Genomic DNA, 19,849 nt, shown 5'->3' on the forward strand with positions numbered 1-19,849 from the left:
GGTTTATTGAGTTTATTGTTCAAACGTTTCAACCACAAATTGTAATCTACAGAAGGGATAATATTGTGTATCATCATTGGGTTTGCATATCAATTTATCGGCTATTATATTATCCCTTTAGATCACTGCTTTTTAACAATACTAATAAGGCTCATCCACGCTGCAACTTTCTGGAGATTGAATAAAATACCATTTTTAAACTGATATTTCTATTCTTTTCTGTAAAAGATTTAATTTTACAGGTTACTGTGAAACAAATTGAAAGTTTGGTAAATGATATGGCGAGTTTGAATCCCATCAAAGAGTATGCTAACATGAGGTTTAACTTTTATCTGAATATTTGAGTAGTAGAGCTACTCTATAGTTAGTAGGTAGTATGTCCGTCCGCAAATCTCTATTGTTTTTTAACTGCAAATATTTGCATTGAACCTAACTAACTGTTATTTGAGTGTTACAAAATTAGCGGCTGCGCCCCTAGCAACTAGAAACTCTGTAATTGAAGGGTTATGGAAGTGACATAATAGCCTAAAACCACCCTGAGACCTATCTCAAGCTTCCCTATAACTATAGATAGGAACATAACTTATATTTTTAAAATTTTAAACATGGAATTAAATTTTAATTAATATGTTATCAGGTCCAATAAAGATATTAAAAAAAAGAATTAAACAAATTTGTCTTTGCATTTGAATCTTTAAACTTATTACCTAAAAAGAAGAACTCTATCGGTTAGTATTTATTGAATTTTAAGTTCCAAATAAACCTTACTTCTTTTAGGATTAAAAATTATTGGCTATTACTGTAATATAACATACTTTAAATTTGTTATGTGTATTTTTTAAAGCGAAGCTTTTCTATTATTAGGGTCGGTCCGTCCGTCCGTCACAGAGAGTTAGCTCTTTTCGTTAATTTAAACAGGTTAGAATTGTCCTATCGATTCCAAACTTTGCATGATGATTCCTATAGTAGTTAGGTACAATTAAGAAAGCGTAGCAACTCTATAAACAATACCAGAATGTCCGTACGTCCATTTTAAACATGTAGAATTTTAACTTTTTTGACAACAAATTTTTGTATGTTAAAATTATCCGATTCTTCTGATTTTTTGAAAACTGATTCCTATTACAACAAGGTACAATGTTATAAGCGAATCATCTCTATAAACAAGTTCCAAAAATGTAAGTATGTCCTTAAACAGTATCATCTATTTATGCAGTTTTGCAACAAATTTTCTTAAAATATTGTTTGTACTGATGCATTAATATTCTGCTAATTCAGTTCTGTCAATCTTCAAGTGTTAATGTTCGTTTGTCCTTACATTTCATAGCTTCGCTTTTATGGATGTTGTCATCCTTGTTATTTTGTTTTTATTGCCCTGCAGACTAACAAAATTATCCTTGTTTGTAGGGAGAACAGTCTAAGACGTGAAGTGCATGTGAGCGGAGCCACTGTGGAAGTACATACAGCTGAATTTGAACAGGATTCGCCCAGTAAGATCTCAAGAACTGTCGACCTTAGTAAACCAGTCACTGTGCTTATTGGTAAGTGTTTCTACTGTTATAACCGGCATTAAAGCATATAACTGAAAAGAATAGAAATAACTTACATAAACCAGCCAATAGGAGAATACTAAAGGAAAATTCAAGACTTCTCATTGTTTGAAACATTTTACAGGTCTTGGTACGAAAGGGCATCGTTTTTATTATGGGTCAGCTATGAATTGTCGCATAGACAAAAACTAGACCAACTTATTTTTAATTGGTGACATTGTGATTGATTTGCTAATTTAAGAATTCATTTATAGCATAGTGCTGCAGACAATTTTTCACGATTATGGAAATAATAATCATAAATTTATATACTAGTTTTGTTAGTCTGGGCCTTTATCCCCAAGGACCTAAGGCTAACAAAACTGGTTTTAATCTTATATATTTTTATTTCAATATATTCGGAAAGCTGTCTATAATACGATGCGATAAATAACTAATTTTTTAGGTAATCGAGAATGGTTAAGAAGAAACGGTATTCAAATTAGTATTAAAGCTGAAAAATGTATGATAAAGTAAGTTTATTCAATCAGCTTTAAAATTAAGTTTATTTTTTTGGAGTGATGGTTTTCTAAAATTAGGTTAACCTAGGACAACCGTCTGAACATCAAAAGAGGCGGATATGATTTGACTTTTTAAAAACATACTGAAAGATAAATTACTGCCACAACTTTTCTGTTGGCATATAGAATAACTAGCGGCTTCACCCCTAGCCTCTATTTATTGTTTTTAGTGAGAGAATGTTGCTATTCTTTAATTCAAAATAAATGCTGGAATAAAAAATAATAAAGGGCAGCCTGTAGCAGAGCAAAATAAAAAATAAGAGGGGGATTTTTTTTGTTTTTTTGGGGGGTTTGGGGTGTTTCACCCCCCAAGAAAAAAGCTTAAAACCACCACAGGACCAATAGGCATATACCCTCAAGAGTAGAATCCGATCGGTTCAGTGGTTACCGAGATCTTAAGCTTCAGACGGACAGACAGACGGACAGACAGATGGACAGACATCAAGCTACTTTGTATTATAGATATAGAATTTGATTTATCCTCTTTATTGCTGCGCCTTTTGTGGACGGTTTAATTGTTTAGTAGCGTAACTTTTACCTTTTTATTATGCTATTTCTGCTATTATTATATTAATCCAGGAGTTGGAACAGGGGCAGGTTATTAAACCCAAAGTGTAATAATCACAATATCTTATTCGTTGACTTGGGGACTTTTACTGAATTGTCATTGGCTTGTTAAAAATTAGTAATGTTTAAACGTTTCAACCATTAATTTTAATCACAGAAGGTGTAATCTTCTTTATGCTTGTTTATTGTGAATGTATATCCCATAATATCCCTGTATAATTATAAAAATGTAATAGATTTATTACTCCAGATGGCTGATTAGACACAATATTCCACACAACTTGAAACTGAATTTCTAACATACAATTACACAGTAATTCAACTATCTAAAGATGGATATTTAAATGGATGGATTTAAAATATTTCATATTTGAACATTGTGTAACCAATAATGTAGTCGGAGTGGTCCTACATTGTGTTCCTATTGGTCTAATTAAAAAATTGATTATCTAGACTTTCTTCATTTATTATATTAAAATGATTTTTATCAGAGAGGAGGAACGCGGGAAAACAGCTATATTAGTGGCCGTTGCAGAGGAATTAGTGAGCATTATTAGCATAGCGGACACAGTCAAACCTGAAGCACATTTGACAGGTATTGTACCTATAAAAAATTTATATTTGTAATTTTAAACGTTTCTATGTTCTTTAAGGCTTCCAAATTGTTTAACTGTGCTTTAAAAATCTCAATTGATTTTAGTTTATAAAAGGCAAGGACCTAAAGGGATAAGACAAAAACCCATAAATTGATGTACATCCTCAATAATTCTATTTAAAATTATCCCTTTAATATATTACAATTAGTAGTGGAAGCATTTAGACACTAAACTTAAGTGACCAACCAATCAGTTATTCAGTTATTTAGCCAATGAATAAGAAAACGTTGGGGACTAGTGTAATAAACAGTCCATCAACATAAGAGAATTTTATCCTTTAATCTATTTTTTCAGTTTATACTCTGAAGAAAAGAGGATTAGAAGTTGTTTTATTAACAGGCAAGATAATTTTTGTTAATAATTTATAAAATGGATCTTTAAACTTTCCACCAATGAGAGCACAGCATTTTACGAAATGCCGAGCTGTGATTGGCTGAAATTCGGAGCGCCCTGATTTGGCGCACTATTGAAATGATTTAAAGATCCAGCTCAGACTATAATCGACTCCAATAGAGTGTAGGATAAAATAATTAAACCTATCATCCACCCCCTTTACCCCATCCCCTAGCTCCCCTCTTACTGGATGAACAAACTGACCAATAAGTAATGTCCATGTTAGCAACCTCAAATTTTCTCCTGTCATAATAACCAAGTATATTCTATATCCATTTGGGAAAAAACTATTTTGATTTAGGAGATAACAAGATAACTGCCAAAGCAATAGCCGACCAAGTGGGCATCACAAAGTAAGTTCTTAAAGCTTCTATGAAAACCAACTTCGATCAAATGTTTTCTAGCATGGCTTCGAAACTGATTTATGTCCGCTAGATTAGAACCGGTTCGCTCAGCCAAACTTAAAAACCATGTATGCAATCGTATTACAGACAATTTACACGAATGTTAAAATAAAAGTTGATTTTAATACGATGCGATAAATAAATATTTATTAAAATTGTGAGAGGCCATTTATTTACTAAGTATATTTGCGATAACTTTTATTTAATGAAATCTTCCAATTTTTAACCTGTACAAAACGGCTTGCTTAATTGCTTCAAGATCCATGTCAGATCTATATAGGAAATAAATGTCTATAAACGAGCTCAAGTTTTCCAAGAACTATTTGTTGAAAACTCATAGTGCTCCAATAATCCATAATAAACTCTCATTGCCCAGAACGATAAGACCCATTATTTTACTTTATTAAAAACAAATTCATTTTTTTCATTTCATGTTGCTATTTACATTATAATGAAGTATTTAATTTCTAATCATAAAAAAGAAAATTTAAATTTATGATATAATAAATTTAAGAAAACTCTGTTTTAAAAGAATTCGATTGTGGCGACACTTTGTGTGTTCAAATATTGAACTAAAATTGTAATCATATAATAAACCCTTTGGTGATGGTAATGTAAAGAAAAAAATATAATTTAAAAGATCTTTTTAAGATCATTTAAATTATTAAATATTTACTTCCGTTTAAATAGTAATGCCGGGTGAGGAAAATAGATTTATTGAGAAATATATATGCATATAGAAAACTAGCCAATAAGGAGATAGTTATATCGAGCGAACTCTAGTAGAACAATAAATAAATCTTACTCCGCACTTCAGACTTTGGTAGTTGATGTTTCGGGGAAGGAAGGGGTTGAGATTTAAAAAGCGCCATGGGGCCTTCACGTAAAGTGCTTCCCTTACTTTTAAAAACCTGGACTAAATTACTTGTTTAGGGTGTTTGCAGAAGTATTACCCGGACAGAAAGTGGCGAAAATTAGAAAATTACAGGCAGAAGGTCAAAAGGTAAATTAAAATGTTTTTTCCTCTCTCTTACCAATTTTTCAAACCATTTTTTGCTTTGTTTTTATACATTAATGGTTTTCTTATAGATTATTCCTTTTTTAATCACCCATTTACAAAATCTTAGGATCTACTGCAGTTCACGGTAAAATATTGCTGGTAAGCAATATTTCCAAAAATCTATGAATTTTAAAGGCTGCTAGCTGCCAAACGGCTGAACGTACAGATAATACCCGCACACCTTTTTAAGCGGCATAAGAAGGCCTACAAAAAATCTGGAATAGCCAAGATCCAATTATGCACAGGGAAAGCTTCATTGAAGAAAAACGCGTAAAATAGGTCTTTTTCGCGCATTTCTCTGCACTGCGAGATAATTATGCATTATTGATTTATTGCTATTCCACTTTAAATAGTATTACAGATTATTTGTAGGCATTCATATGCCGCTTAAAACAGTGTACGGGCATGATCTGTACGTTCAGCCGTTTGGCAGCTAGCAGACTTTGAAATTCATAGATTTTTGGACGTTTTGCTTACCAGCAATATTTTACCGTGAACTGCAGTAGATCCAAATCTTTTATCTTCTTTCTAATCAGACTAGCACCCGTCATCTCACAATAAACATAACATAACCTAAATAGATATAGAATTTTTTGTTTTTAAAGTTAAATTTGGTCCATTATCGATTGAAGTGAAAATGCATGAACAATAATCGTAGACACGTAGATTTGAATGTATACAGTGTAAATTAGCCACCTGAACCTGTATCTACTCCTAGGTAGCCATGGTAGGAGATGGAGTAAATGACTCCCCAGCTTTGGCACAAGCAGGTATGGATAGTTATTAGGGGAATCTAAGTTGTATTGAACAAGATTTGCGCAATAAACATGTATATTTTCTTTTATTTGCATTGACTTTTGCATATTTTTATTTTCAAAAAGTCTCAATTGCCATGCCAAAAATAATTGGGATTAAGAGTGAAGTGAAGGATAAGGGAAAGTTGTAAAAATATGTGATTTTATACTGTAATATATGTACGGAAATGAATGCACACCACAAAAAAGTCCCATTTTTCTGTCAGTCGAAATGACGTCTACTTTATCAAAAGCAACTTAAACATATTAATGTACAATAAGAGACATAAAAAATACAAACAATTATTTGTTCTTCAGATATTGGAATAGCAATTGGCAGTGGAACCGATGTAGCTTTAGAAGTAAGTAAATAATATAAAAACAAGGATGACAACATCCATAAGTAGCGAAGCACAAAATTTCGTGAATGGGACTGACGGTCATTGTTGTTTTTTTCAAACGACGGGAAATTTAATTTTAATATCTTTAACTGAAAAAATTTTGAAAATTGATTAATAAACACCAAAGATATGGGGGAAAATGTAAAAAATATATAAATAGCCAAAAACCTGCAAAAAGGCAGTCTGACCGTCATTGTTGATTTCTTCAATTGACCGGAAATTTAATTTTTATATCTTTAACTGAAAAAACTTTGAAAATCGGTCCATAAACACCAAAGATATGGGGAAAAATGTAAAAAATATAAAAATAGCCATAAACCTGCAAAAAGGCAGTCTGACCGTCATTGTTGTTTTCTTCAAACGATGGGCAATTTAATTTTGATATCTTTAACTGAAAAAAGTTTGAAAATCGGACCATAAACACCAAAGACACGGGGGAAAATGTAAAAAATATAAAAATAGCCAAAAACCTGCTAAAAGGCAGTCTGACCGTCATTGTTGGGTCTCTAAACGACGGAAAATTTAATTTTGATATCTATAACTGAAAAAACTTTGAAAATCGGACCATAAACACCATAGATATGAGGAAAAATGTGGAAAATAAAAAAAATAGCCTAAAACCTGCTAAAAAGCCGTCCGACCGCCATTGATGTTTTATAGTTAATTGTGCTCCTTAATGATGGGAATGTTGTCAAAAAATTTCAGCTTTCTATCTTTTATAGGGGCTGAGTAAATCCCATTTCCCCCATTGCGTTACGGACTGACGGACTGACGGACTGACGGACGGACTGACGGACGGACAAAGTGAATTATAGAGTAGCTTCGCTACTAAAAGTTAGTTATATATATTTTTAAATTCACTCAACCTTTGCTGTATAAAAAAAAAAACTCAGTTTTATTTATGCTTACCTAAATGCCATATTAGATTAATATACCTATTTTTTTGTTTCTTACACTTTTTGTAGACAATTTTTGTAAAAGTTTTTACTAGAAAAGAATAACCCACCAAAATGTTGGCACTACTCAAGGTTTTTATTTTTCTATCTTTTTATAGGCCGCAGATGTTGTGCTGATAAGAAACGATCTGTTAGGTAATATTGTACAATAGTTTTGCTTCTCTATAAGTTTTAAAGTTTGTTTGTCTGTCAGACGATATGTTATGCACTTGAATAACATAACAATTTATCCCTTAATCCCAGGCTCCTCTGGGCCGGGAGAGTGTCATTCATTAAGGGGACTTAATCTGGGACACATGCCATGCTCAAAATCGGCGAGGTTCTCATGTGACAGCGTGTTATACTTGAACGTGGAGATTGAGCTTGCCCTGGTGGCTATACAAAAGTGTCTCGGCATACTCTAGGAGTCTTAAATCCAAACTCTTAGAAACTATGGCTAATCAATCAATCAATCAATCAATAACAAAACATTTATAAAATGCTTTTGTTTTAATTCCAAAAGAAGAGACTCAAGAGAAGTGAAGTAGTCTAAAAATTCAATAATTTTACTCCTTAAATTCACATTCTTGTCATTTGTCGTGTAATCTAAAAATAAAGACACACCCAAAGACTGAATTGAATCTAATAAACATATAGTATAATTTCAGCGGATTTCTTTGTTATTTTGATTTGTCTTTGTTATCTGTCCCCCAAATATTATTTTAGATAAATTTCGCTTGTTGGCTATACCTTATTCCTGGACACAAACATGATTTATATTTTATTTCTAGATGTGGTGGCATGTTTAGATTTATCAAGAAAGACTGTTCATAGGTAATTTTAGTTCAGGAGGTATTATATGTATATCTTACTTTGACCGTCCGTTTGATTTAAAATAATATAGAAACCAGGATTTGATTCTTTAAAGATCTTTAGGGATAAGCCAATGAACTGTAAATTGATTAACAGTCCAAAATAAAAAATAAAATTACTTATTGAAACTTTTGGAAGCAACTAGTAAAACTAACCAGTCAATATCTAATAATACCAAAAGTTTTTAAGCCCACGAATGAGAAAACATGTTTGCCAAGATTTAGATGTCCTCTCTCCCTTTCAGCTTAACCTACTAATCCTCAAATATAAAGTAGTAAGGTTTTTTGTCTGAAGCAAAAGATCTCAGAAATTAGTGATCTGAATAGGTTGTATTTTTAGGAAAGCGTTAAATATGTCATGAGGTGGTAATGTGCTATTTTCCTAACTTCCCTGATCTTCCCCAAAGGCTGGGGGGAATTACTCTGTTTCATTAAAAGTGAAATATATTCACTGTTAAACTTTGTTGTGGGCGTATGCTAGAGAGGGAGGGAACAATAAGCAGTTTATTACACTACTCCCCAAAGTTTTATAATAACGTCTTATGTTTGTTGGTTTTACAATCTTTGGGGCTTATATTAAACTTGTATTGGTTGGTTCATTAGGTTGAGTGTCCAAACATTTCATCCACTTCTCTCTTTTAAAAAGAATTTAAATTTAAAATATTGAATAAAATCTTTTTTTTATTTCAGAATTTGGCTAAACTTTTTGTTTGCCTGTATTTACAATATCATGGGTATACCAGTAGCTGCTGGTATTCTGGCACCTTTAGGTAAATATATTTCATTGATCTTTCATTGTTATCCTGGGTATTAATACGTAGATAAATAGAAATATAGATAGATGGATGGATACATAAAACAATACAATATTATGGGTATACCAGTAGCTGCTGGCATTCTGGCACCTTTAGGTAAATATATTCCATTGATCTTTCATTGTTGTCCTGGGTATTAATATGTAGATAAATAGAAATATAGATAGATGGGTGGATACATAAAACAATACAATATTATGAGTATACCTATAGCTGCTGGCATTCTGGCACCTTTAGGTAAATATGTTCCACTGATCTTTCATTGTTGTCCTGTATATCAATAGATAGAAGTATGCAAAAATAGATGTATTTGTTATTACAATAACATGGCTATGCCAGAAACTGCTGGAATTCTGGGACATGTAAGTAGAAGATAGATAGATAATCTATTTTATCCCATTATATAAAGAAGAAAAGTATTTATTAGTCTGAAGGTTAAGATTAAGAAAAAAAAGTGAATCAAACGAGTAATCTTTGTCTGGAACTCAGCATAATAGTGATTTGCACCTATTTTTTGCCAATGTATTCCCCTATCTCAATTGAAGTCAAGTTTGATGGGTAATATAGATGGAAGCACAAAATATATTTTCTGATTTCATTCATCGAATCAAATTAATTAAATAATCAAATAGTTCATGTGTTTCAGTTTAGATGCTAAAAAAAGAATTTAAAATATTTGTCTTTGCTTTTAAATCTTGAGATACAAACACTTGTTTGTTTGTTGCACGTATGTTAACCTAGTTATAAAATAGCCTCGCTACTGAGATTTTAATTCATATATTTGCTAGGTGTAAGTATGCAACCGTGGATGGGCTCCGCTGCTATGGCTCTGTCAAGTGTCAGTGTTGTTTGCTCGTCCTTGTTTCTTAAATTTTGGAGGTAATAAATAGATATATAGATAGACAAAAACACATTAATAAAAGACCAGGATGGAGGAGCAATTGGTATGTTAAATAAAGTATAAACTAGTACCCTAAATTTTAAAACCAATGTATCATAATCGGAGCTTAACAATTTGGGTAATTTTACTTAATTTTGATTGGTAAGTTAAAAACTAGTAGTGTCAAAACGCTTCAACTAATATCTTTCAATCTACAATTATCTTCATTTTAGAAATGATATAAATTTATCGTCAATTATTTAATCCGTTAAGATCCTGGGAGAGACATTTAGATTAATACAGGTATAACTATACATGAATAAATGACAGACATTTAGAGGACAGACAGACTGAATGAAACAAGATATACTGAGTGGAAAAAAACAGACAGGACAGACATACAGACAAGACATACATTCTAGCTATTAACCAAAAAGACATGACTAATAAAATATACAAACTTGTCACGTGACAGAAAAACAAGCACTCATTATTGTGCCCTTCTTTATAATTTTAACATACCAGGCAAAGTAAAAAAGTCGTCTTTTATTTGTAAAATATCGTCTTCATATTTAAGAACTAGAAATATGTTTGATGACGTCACACATCCCGCTTTAGGTTACACATTGTTAGAGAAAATCTATAGTGCAAGATCCAAGTAATACTATATCCATTTTTTCAGGAAAAAGACCCGGGAAGAGTTGGAGACGCTTGAATACAAATCTGCACAAAACGCAGCATATCTTGCTTCAGATATCCAGGTCATTTACAGATTCTACCTGCCTAAGTATGGTATTTGGAATTTAGTTATAGTAAAAAGTCTTTAACATCTAATTGATGGAAAACTTGATGGTTAAAACAAATGGCCGAGCTATCCCGATTGACGTCATATAAGAAGGGAATATGATGTCAATCAGCATATTTCAGCCAAAGGTTGAAACATTTGTCCACTTTTTGTAGAAATTATAAGCGGCTTCCTTCCCTGCAAATAAAAATTTTATTTTTGGCTACATTCAAATGCAGTTGTATCTTTTAGAAATATATTTTATAGTTTTCTTACTATTTTAGATATCTGAAAACGATTCAATGACGGCTTCAATTCATAACAGAAAGTAAGATTTATTAATACTTAAATAATGTTCAACATTTTTAATTGTTGCCTGTGTCCGTCATTCATAAGGATAATTAGCATCGGTTGGTTCATTAAGTTGAGTGTTGTTGTCCTTCTGTACATTACAATTATTGGTTAAATTGCTTGGTACCTCAACTTAATGAATCAACCAACCAAAATTAATTTAATGTCCCCAACGAATAAGAAAAGTGGATATGTTTTTATTGTTTTTTTAGTAGCGAAGCTGTTCTATAATTCACCTTTTCTGTCCTTTGTTCAGTCTGTCAGTCCGTAACTATATTGGGTAGATGTGATTGTCTCCGCTAATATGGAATGTAGACTGCTGAAATATTAAGTAAAGGTTTCTATGACATATGCGCATCTAATCAATTATTCTTCTGTCTGCCGGCCATGCATTAACCTTATTTTTTATGATTTCGAGATTTTTTTGAGTTTTTGTATATTCTTTATTATGAGAACTGAACAGCTGCTCTATAACTTACTTCGTCTGTTTGTCATTTCTATGACTTTTGTGCTACTTATGGAAGTTGGTTTACTTTTATTAGTCTTATTTCCTAACTATTAATCTTTTCATTTTTATTTTAGAACGAGCAAGAAAGAGGAATCAAGTTTACAAAATATCAAAACTGGGCTTAACTTTTCTAAAAAGGCATTTAATAATATCTAAGGTATTGACATTACAGAGTAGCTGCGCGCCTTGAGATTTGTCAAATGTGCATTAATATTGATCTTCCATTTATTGTTATAATTATAATTATATTTTTATTGTATTTATAATAAATTTAAAAAATTTAAAAAATGAACTTTTCTTGATATACCATTTCAAAACTAAATTTATTACATAAATTAAGGACAAATATATCTATAAGTAGTTAATGAATAATAAGCTAAAAATATTTTTTTATGACCAAGGTTAATGCATTCCTAAGACAAGTTCTTTGTTTAATTTATGAAATACTAGCGGCTACTAGGGGAAGGGGGGGAGTTAATATCGACTACCAATTCTTATTTTAGTTTTTTAAAGAGAAACAACACCTTATTTATAATTTGATTTTAAAATAAAATTGTAAATATTTTTTTTTGGGGGGGGGGATGATTTCTCTTGGGAGGGTGGTGATGTCTTCTTCCAAAATAGTTTTAATATATATAAGGCCCTGTAAGGGAGAATCGTATCGGTTGAGCGGTTAGAGAGATCCTTCAGTACAAACATACAGACAAAAGACAGGCATACATCCTGTTACTTTTTTATAAGGATTAAGCTAAATCTAAATTGTCAAAATTCACAAATCAACTTTAAAAGATTCGGTTGACACTGGACATGCCCTAGTTATAATTATAAAGTTGCTGCACTTAAAAAAAACAATTCTAGACACTTTAATTTATATTTCAAATAGACAGAAACATATTTTAGATTTTTGAATTAATTTACAATAAATTGAAATTTTATAACAATGAGAGATAAATTATACATTCCCCATAAATACAAGTAATCAAAGGTTTTGAGCTAAAAAATGAGAATAAACGTATTAAAAAACGTTGGGTATCAATTTAAATTACATCCGAATGTTCCCTTCCTTTCTGTTTTCATTATAAAATATTATTACATCCATAGTAAATAGATTTTGGTCATATCATCTCTTCCTTGCCTAATTATAAATTTACCAGTGAGGAATTGAATAATGTGATAGCAAAATTAATCTACAGCCAAATCTTTCCACCAGTATAATTGTAATCAACTAAAGCCAGAAGTCTCTACCAATAACGAAATTAATTCGGGGAAAATCTATACGTGTTTTTCAGCTGTCGTTGGGGGGCAGCGTATCGTAAAATTGACGACCTCTCCATTTGCCCCCCCCCCCGCAAATATTATTTTAGATTTATTTCACTTGTTGGTTATACCTTATTCCTGGTTTCATACAAGTGATCATAACTGACATATTATCGATATGCCCTTCTTCAAATGACATTATGGGCAATTTTTACTTAGACTGTATAGAATCAATTAAAAGTGATCGTGTCTGACTTTGATTATTGTAATAGAAGAATAGGGAGAAAGCTTGATTTATCATGTATTATCCAATCCCTTTATTACTAACTAGCGGCTACGCCCCTAGGCCTCTTGAGATAAAGAAAATGTAAAAATAAAAACATTGGAAGGGGTGTCCCTTTTTCTAGGGGCGATTTATCTTAGTAGGATTGTGGTACCCTTTTTAAAATACCAAATCGATTAAGCTAATAGAGAAATCCTTCTGTACACACTGACAGATACACATCCTGTTACTTTAATCTAAGCTACACTATATTTCATATATTATCTCTTGAATTTTGTCTGCTAGCATTGGGTGGAATCAAACTGTTGCCAGCTGAACTTTGTCTTTGAAATACTGGTGGCTCAGATAATCTTTGTATTTAATAGATTTTTAGCATAAGGTTGTTAGGAAGTAACTTATAGTGCCTATAAAAAAAATTACGTCATACAATACAAATGACCAATGATAGGCCAGTATACTCTTTACGATTGGTCAATTACAAAGTATGCAGGCCTATCATTGGTCATTTGTATTGTATGACGTTATTCTATATAGGCAAGGGCGGGTTCAAGTAGGCCAAATAATCTTTTTTTGTGTACCTAAATCTTATTAATCTCTAGAGAACTGAGGTGAATTCTTAAAAAAAACTTTTGCCTCACTAAAAGTAATGTAAAATTATCCCCTCTGAATTTTTAGCGAGCCTCGCTGATTTTAGTGAGGCAAATTAATTTTAGTGGGGCAATTTTTAAAAGAATTTATATAAGGGTCTAAGAGAATATGTACATGAATTTTTATTTTGTGCCCATATACTTGTATAATAGCCTATAATGGACATACAAAACGCATTTTCTTTTGAACCTGAGGTTGATTTTTAAAAACAATTAGGGTCACTGCATTGCTGGTGAGGCAAATTCTTTTTTTGAAAAATCCTCGAAAATCTCATAAAAAATCTTCAAAAAATAAATACAATCATAGAAGGGCTATTAACATAAGATTTTATTTAATTTTTGTAGATTTTTTATGTGATTTTGGAGGATTTTTCACAATAAAAAAACATATTTTGCCCCGCCAGCGATGCAGCGACCCTAATTGATTTTAGGAATCCACCTCTGGATAACCCAAATAACTTAAATGTGTTGTCTTAAATGAAATGTTATATCTTCTTAAAGATGATGAAGAACATATGTTGCATTTGATAAAAATAAAGAAATTCCTTAATTTAATGCAGACAGGTACCTATATGGTTAATTTAAAAATCTATTATGCCTGCTGGGTGATGGTGACCTACTTCTTGGTTCTTGATTCTTTGTACTCTTAGTACAAACATAGATAACTACAGGTAATTTAGTTTTGACAAACTCTATTCTTTTTAAATGGATCCAGTAACCCCTTTCCAGAAAAAATTAGTTTTTCAATAAATTTTGGTTCTGGTTAAGTTGGTTGTAAGTGAATGAAAAAGAAGTAAACTATCCTTGTGGCTCTTTCTTATTCTTTACCTAAACTAACATAACCTTAAAACTATAATACAAAGTAGAACGATGTCTGTCTGTCTGTCCGTCTGAAGTTTAAGTTCTCAGTAACCTCTGAACCAATTGGGCTCTCCTCTTTAAAAAAAAAAAAATTACACTTTCTTTTTAAATCTAAATTACGAAAAATTAGGTTTATCAAACCTCTTGGGACAAAGCCCCTAGAGGCTGGGGGCGAAGCCTCTAGTAATTACATTAAAGTAACAGGATCTCTATGTGTCTGTGTGTCTATACCAAATGATCTAACTAACCAATATGGTTCTCTTTTATAATGTAGGTCCTGGGAAGAGAAACTTTTCCCAAGAGAAATCGTCCTAGAAAAAAATTACCCCGCTTAATTTTATCTTTACTTTTTCTTTTTAAAAGTAAAATAAAACATGGGGAGTGGGGTCGAATTCAACCCACCACTACCTCAAGTGCCCCTAGATGACTCAAGCAATAAACAAAAGGTTTGTTTAGGGTATAAATGCGAGATGTAGGAAACTTTCAAAGAGTTGAACAAAATAAGGGGTAGATTAATTTAATATCAATGGAAGTGCTCTTAGACTGAAAGAAAACCAGCCGTATGGGATAACTGCCAGGGAGGGAGGGAACAATGGGCTGTTTATTGCAGTAGTCCCCAAATATTCAAAAGAATGTTTTCTTGTTTGTAGGCTTAACAACTTTGGGAACTATTGTTGATTTTTGATTGGTTAGTTCACTAAGTTTAGTTCCAAACGTTTCAACCAATAATTGTAATCCACTATAGGGGTAATTTTTAGTATCATCATCAGGGATGTACATCAATTTTGCGTCTATTGTCCTATCCCTCTATATCCCTGGATAACTACACCCCCCCCCCCCCCTTCCAACAAGATATTCCGTAACTATAGTTGTCTATGAACCTTCATATATTCCATCTGAGAAACACAGGTGGCAAATTCCTAAAATTTCATACTGGTTAGACCAATCAAACATTAATTTTGTAATCGAAGCTTTTCTATAATTAGGTTTGATTCGTCCGTCTGTCGAATATATCTGTTTAAATTGTTATATCCATTTTAAACTTTATACGGTGATAATTTTAGACTCTTACATTAATATTCTGCTTATTGAGTTTTAAACTCTACAATTGTTAATGTGCGTTTGCTCTATCGTCTGACTTTTGAGCTTCATTTCAATATGGATGTTATCATAAATCTTTTATACTCTCTTCAACTATTTGTACTAAATAGTTAAACCTCTTCTAAACTTAAATTCTGATTTTAACCCCTTACAGTCGGGCCCCTTGCCGCACCTTAATCAGTGGGGGGGGGGGGGGCGTTCAACGCCCCCCCATGTTATCTCAGTTCCTATTAGAGCTAGAGGGCTAACATTTTTTGTGTAAGTCCCTGTGTTATGATGAATTTCCGACCTCAAGTAAGTCAAGGTCAATTTTCGCTTCCTTCACCCTTTTATTTAACAACCTTTGTTTTTAGGTCCTTTTTTACTCAAAAATTTCAAACGGCTGTAATTTTTTTATTTTTGAAGCTAGAATAAAAATTTTTTTGCAGAAAATGTTAATCTTTATGTAAATTTTATATTTCAAATATCAAAATATAAATTTCAGCGGCCGCAGCTGTATTTGGCAGCTGCCAGCCGCCGCAGTCGGCGGTCGGCGGAAAACGGCGGCGGATCTTTATGAAATTTTAATACGTTATGAAGACATGTAAGAAAAGCTTAAGTTTAAAATTTGAAGTCTCTAAGTCAAAGATTTCTGGAGACCTGGAGGATCAGGACCTGCAGGATCATACCTGGAACCTGAAATTGACTTGAACATCTGTATTTAATATGAGGATGTACTACTAGAGGATATTTTAGTATTTTGGTAAGATAAAATGCTTTTTTTAAGTCAAAAAAATATTTTTGCTCTTTACCTGGATGACCCTGCCAGGTTTGCTGGCATCCTGTGCCCGCCAGGATGGAGATATTCAAAAAATTTCAACTCTCGGTTATGTGTCATACCCAAACTTAAAAAGTCACGCAGTTTGGGCTCTTTATCTTTCACACACAGAAAATGAGATAGAAAAAACCGGATGGGGGGGCGTTCAACCCCCCCCCCCCCGACCGTTAAGGGTTAAGAAAAACGTGGACCTATATATGCAGCCATTTGTTAGATTTTACTACACATACAAATTTACATCAAGTTGAATTATATTTTATGTAAGAATATTTTTTATTGCATCGTATTATAGACAGCTTACCGAGAATATTAAAATGAAAAGTTATAAGATTTAATCTTTAGTTAGCCCCGAGGAGCCGAATTCTCAAGGTAACACAACTGATATTCATTTTTTAACTGTTTATTTTATTATGTATATAACATTCAATGCTATACATGATTTTTCAGTATGGCCGAGAACCGGTTCTAACCCAGCAGATATCAATCGGCTTCGTTGCGATATAGAAGAAAATAATACCTTTAAATCTAAAAATCCATTTTGGTCCTTGTCTTTTGACTTTAGAAAAGTGTTTGCCCTACAAATATATAATCATAAAAGTAGATATTCTATTATTAGAATTGTCCGTCCGACCGGTTTGCTACATAAAAGTAAGAAAAGAAAGTAGTTTTCTCAGAGTTTTTAATTCATTCAAATTAGCAGCGTTGAAGGGGGTATCTTTGAAACTATCATCTAAATACTTTTTCCATCCTTCCATTCTGTAAAAATGCAATTTATTAATGGTATTAAAGATATAATTCTTATATTTTTCCCATGTCAAAAAAAAACATCTACCCTGCAACTCACTTTGTCCCACCAACCGTTTTGTAAAATGTTATAGAGAAAGTAGAAGTGTTAATTTCGCAGCAGCTATTAAAGATGAAAGTCTGATATAAAGATTTGTATCACTTTGTTTTTATCTCTTCGACTTTTTCTGGTTGGGTGCATTCTAGTATATTTTAGAAATTAATTTTGTTTGTTGCTTTATTGCCTTCTTCGCTACCTAAGGATTAAGATATATAAGTTTTCCGGAATTTTAAAGTTAGGGGGAGATTTGAAATCTGCATCAAATTTTGAGAATTTTTTATAAAATTCGTTTTTTCTATAATTCTTTATCTAAAAGCGGAAATGCAATTTAAGTTAATTAATTTTGGCATCTGTGATTGGTGGATTTAAAAAATCTGCGCTCTGATTGGATGGCGTACATCATTCAACCAATTAGAGCGCAGGTAGTTTAAAATCCACCTATCCTATTGGTCAAAATTAATTAACTTAAAATGCATTTCCGCTTATAGATAAAGAATTATACAAAGAACGAATTTTATAAAAAAAAAATCCTTAAAATTTGATGCAGATTTCAAATCTCCCCCTAACATTAAAATTCCGGAAAACTTATATATCTTACTAAGGATGTTGTCCTAACTGTGCAATGTGCATGGTAATGAGTTGCGCCTGTTGATGTTCTAATTTATTCCCATGCTCTTACTATTGTAGTCATGCTCCTGTCATAGCAGTAGTATATACCAAATTAACGTCGCGAGTATGACGTGGTGTGATCTTGTAAAAATAAACGTATTACTTACTGGTCTAACGTTATTTGTAGACCCATATCTCTACAACCTTAAAAAATAATGAGTTTCTCATTTTCCAATCTATAATACAAAGTAGAACGATGTCTGTCTGCCTGCTTGTTTGTCTGTTTGTCTTTTTGTTTGTTTGTAGCGAAGGATCTTGCTAACCGCTGAACCTATCGGGTTCTCCTTTACAGGGTAGCTTTTCATAGGCCCCGGGAAGGTTTATAACTATTTTCTTGGGGGGTGGGACACCCCCAACCCCCCTAACAACAAAAAATGAAAAATACCCCCCATCAAAAAAAAAATATTTTTTTAAAATTTTCTTTTAAATCTAAAATACGAAAAATTGGATTTGATCAAACCTCTTGGGGCAAAGCCCCTAGAGGCTAGGGGCGAAACCGCTAGTGTGTAACAAAATAATGAGTCGAAAAATGAACAAAAATTACCCTGATAAAATTCTTCAACAGAAATTTGTCCATCTTTATCCAAATCTAATTTTCGAAAAACCTAAAAGTGTATTATTTAATCCTCTTCCAGGGCTCAGATTTTTATGTTCTTTAATAAAGTAAAACACGAATCGGGCTAAAATATTGATTACCCTTCCTACCACTCTACCCACCCCCTCCCCCAACTTGTTTAACCAACTACCCAATAAATGAGCTCGATGTTAGCAAGCTAAATTGGTGACAAACTTTCTCACCTCTAGGTACGACCTATTTTCAGCTGAGGCTGGAACCTATCATCTTACCAAATGGATATAGAATATACGTGGATATTACGACAAGAGAAAAATTGTCGTCAATTTAGGTTTCAAACATGGACATAATTTATTGGTCGTTCATCCAGTAGAAGTGGGGGGGGGGGTAGGGTTAAGGGTTGGATTGATATTTTAGCCAGCTACACGTATAGTATAACTTTATTAGAGTACATGCTAATCTGGTGCAAGATCCAAGAAATGATAAATTCAATCTTCCCGATAATAATGTTACCTGGCTAGCTCTCTGTAGAACAGGATCGACAATGGTAGGCAAGGGACTACCAGCTCTTCTACGCATCATCTATTTTATTTACTATTGTCTGAAAAATGTATTCTATTGGAAAAAAAACAATAATAGCAACTTACGTAGGTAGCGAGTAAATCACAGAAAAATCATAAATAGCGGACAACGTGAATAACATAGCATATTTTCACTGTTCATAGATTAAGAATGGATTTATATTTTTATAGCTTGACTGAAAGACAAGTGACTAAAACACTGGATGCTAAATAGTATAGGGTTTCTTCTCAAGAAAATCAGCAGTTTATCTTAAAAAGCAGTTAAGAAAATTACATTTTCTCAATTGTATTACGGACGGACTGACGAAGTGAATTATATTGTAGCTTCGCTAATAATAATAAGATGAGCAAATACGAATTTTCCACGAGTTATTTCTTGAAGTATATCCCAATAATTTCTGCTATATGATATTTTTAAATTATTGGACTTATTTATCACAAATCTTTATTTTGTTATTATTGACGAAAATTTTTCCCCTGTCATAATAGCCATATATATTCTTCATCCATTGAAAAAAATACCCTAGGTTTATAAAAAAAAGTAGCATGCTTCAATTTGAACTATCATCTTTAATCACCGATTTTTTTCCAAGAATTAATGCACGGACAACTCTAGTTGTAGAGCACTAAACAATACTGTATTTAACAATTTAGTATGTAATATACATTAGTTATGTAAAAAGGA

At 32.3% G+C, this 19,849-nt stretch overlaps 2 protein-coding genes across 5 annotated transcripts in view; one reads left to right on the forward strand and one right to left on the reverse strand.

Annotated features, from left to right (window-relative positions):
- The window catches only part of LOC145334141 (copper-transporting ATPase 1-like), a 96,499-nt gene extending 84,681 nt beyond the window's left edge, over nucleotides 1-11,818 (forward strand). For all 3 annotated transcript variants that reach the window (XM_080179444.1, XM_080179443.1, XM_080179445.1), the window contains 16 exons: nucleotides 243-319; nucleotides 1,408-1,541; nucleotides 1,996-2,062; nucleotides 3,169-3,272; nucleotides 3,628-3,672; nucleotides 4,028-4,079; nucleotides 5,064-5,133; nucleotides 5,909-5,960; nucleotides 6,303-6,346; nucleotides 7,440-7,476; nucleotides 8,112-8,154; nucleotides 8,883-8,962; nucleotides 9,796-9,886; nucleotides 10,570-10,648; nucleotides 10,956-10,999; nucleotides 11,605-11,818. In XM_080179444.1, coding sequence (XP_080035570.1) covers nucleotides 243-319; nucleotides 1,408-1,541; nucleotides 1,996-2,062; nucleotides 3,169-3,272; nucleotides 3,628-3,672; nucleotides 4,028-4,079; nucleotides 5,064-5,133; nucleotides 5,909-5,960; nucleotides 6,303-6,346; nucleotides 7,440-7,476; nucleotides 8,112-8,154; nucleotides 8,883-8,962; nucleotides 9,796-9,886; nucleotides 10,570-10,648; nucleotides 10,956-10,999; nucleotides 11,605-11,686 — 1,101 coding nt within the window. In that variant the 3' untranslated portion in view covers nucleotides 11,687-11,818. The remainder of the gene's footprint in view (nucleotides 1-242; nucleotides 320-1,407; nucleotides 1,542-1,995; nucleotides 2,063-3,168; nucleotides 3,273-3,627; nucleotides 3,673-4,027; nucleotides 4,080-5,063; nucleotides 5,134-5,908; nucleotides 5,961-6,302; nucleotides 6,347-7,439; nucleotides 7,477-8,111; nucleotides 8,155-8,882; nucleotides 8,963-9,795; nucleotides 9,887-10,569; nucleotides 10,649-10,955; nucleotides 11,000-11,604) is intronic.
- Nucleotides 11,819-12,552: 734 nt separating this feature from the next.
- On the reverse strand, nucleotides 12,553-19,186 carry LOC145333961 (uncharacterized). 2 transcript variants are annotated; one of them, XM_080179222.1, is made up of 7 exons: nucleotides 19,097-19,186; nucleotides 18,554-18,614; nucleotides 18,117-18,153; nucleotides 17,014-17,071; nucleotides 15,460-15,498; nucleotides 14,316-14,382; nucleotides 12,553-13,420 (listed from the first exon to the last, which is right to left on the reverse strand). In XM_080179222.1, exons 1-7 carry the CDS (start codon nucleotides 19,163-19,165, stop codon nucleotides 13,368-13,370), a joined length of 384 nt encoding a protein of 127 aa, XP_080035348.1. In that variant the 5' UTR covers nucleotides 19,166-19,186; the 3' UTR covers nucleotides 12,553-13,367. The 2 variants fall into 2 exon arrangements, with proteins under 2 accessions (XP_080035348.1, XP_080035347.1); XM_080179221.1 differs by having other exon boundaries at nucleotides 12,564-13,420; nucleotides 14,316-14,362.
- Nucleotides 19,187-19,849: the final 663 nt, after the last annotated feature.

This window comes from Acartia tonsa, chromosome 12 (assembly GCF_053477335.1).
Source record: "Acartia tonsa isolate MP-2025a chromosome 12, ASM5347733v1, whole genome shotgun sequence".
NCBI lineage: Eukaryota > Metazoa > Arthropoda > Copepoda > Calanoida > Acartiidae > Acartia > Acartia tonsa.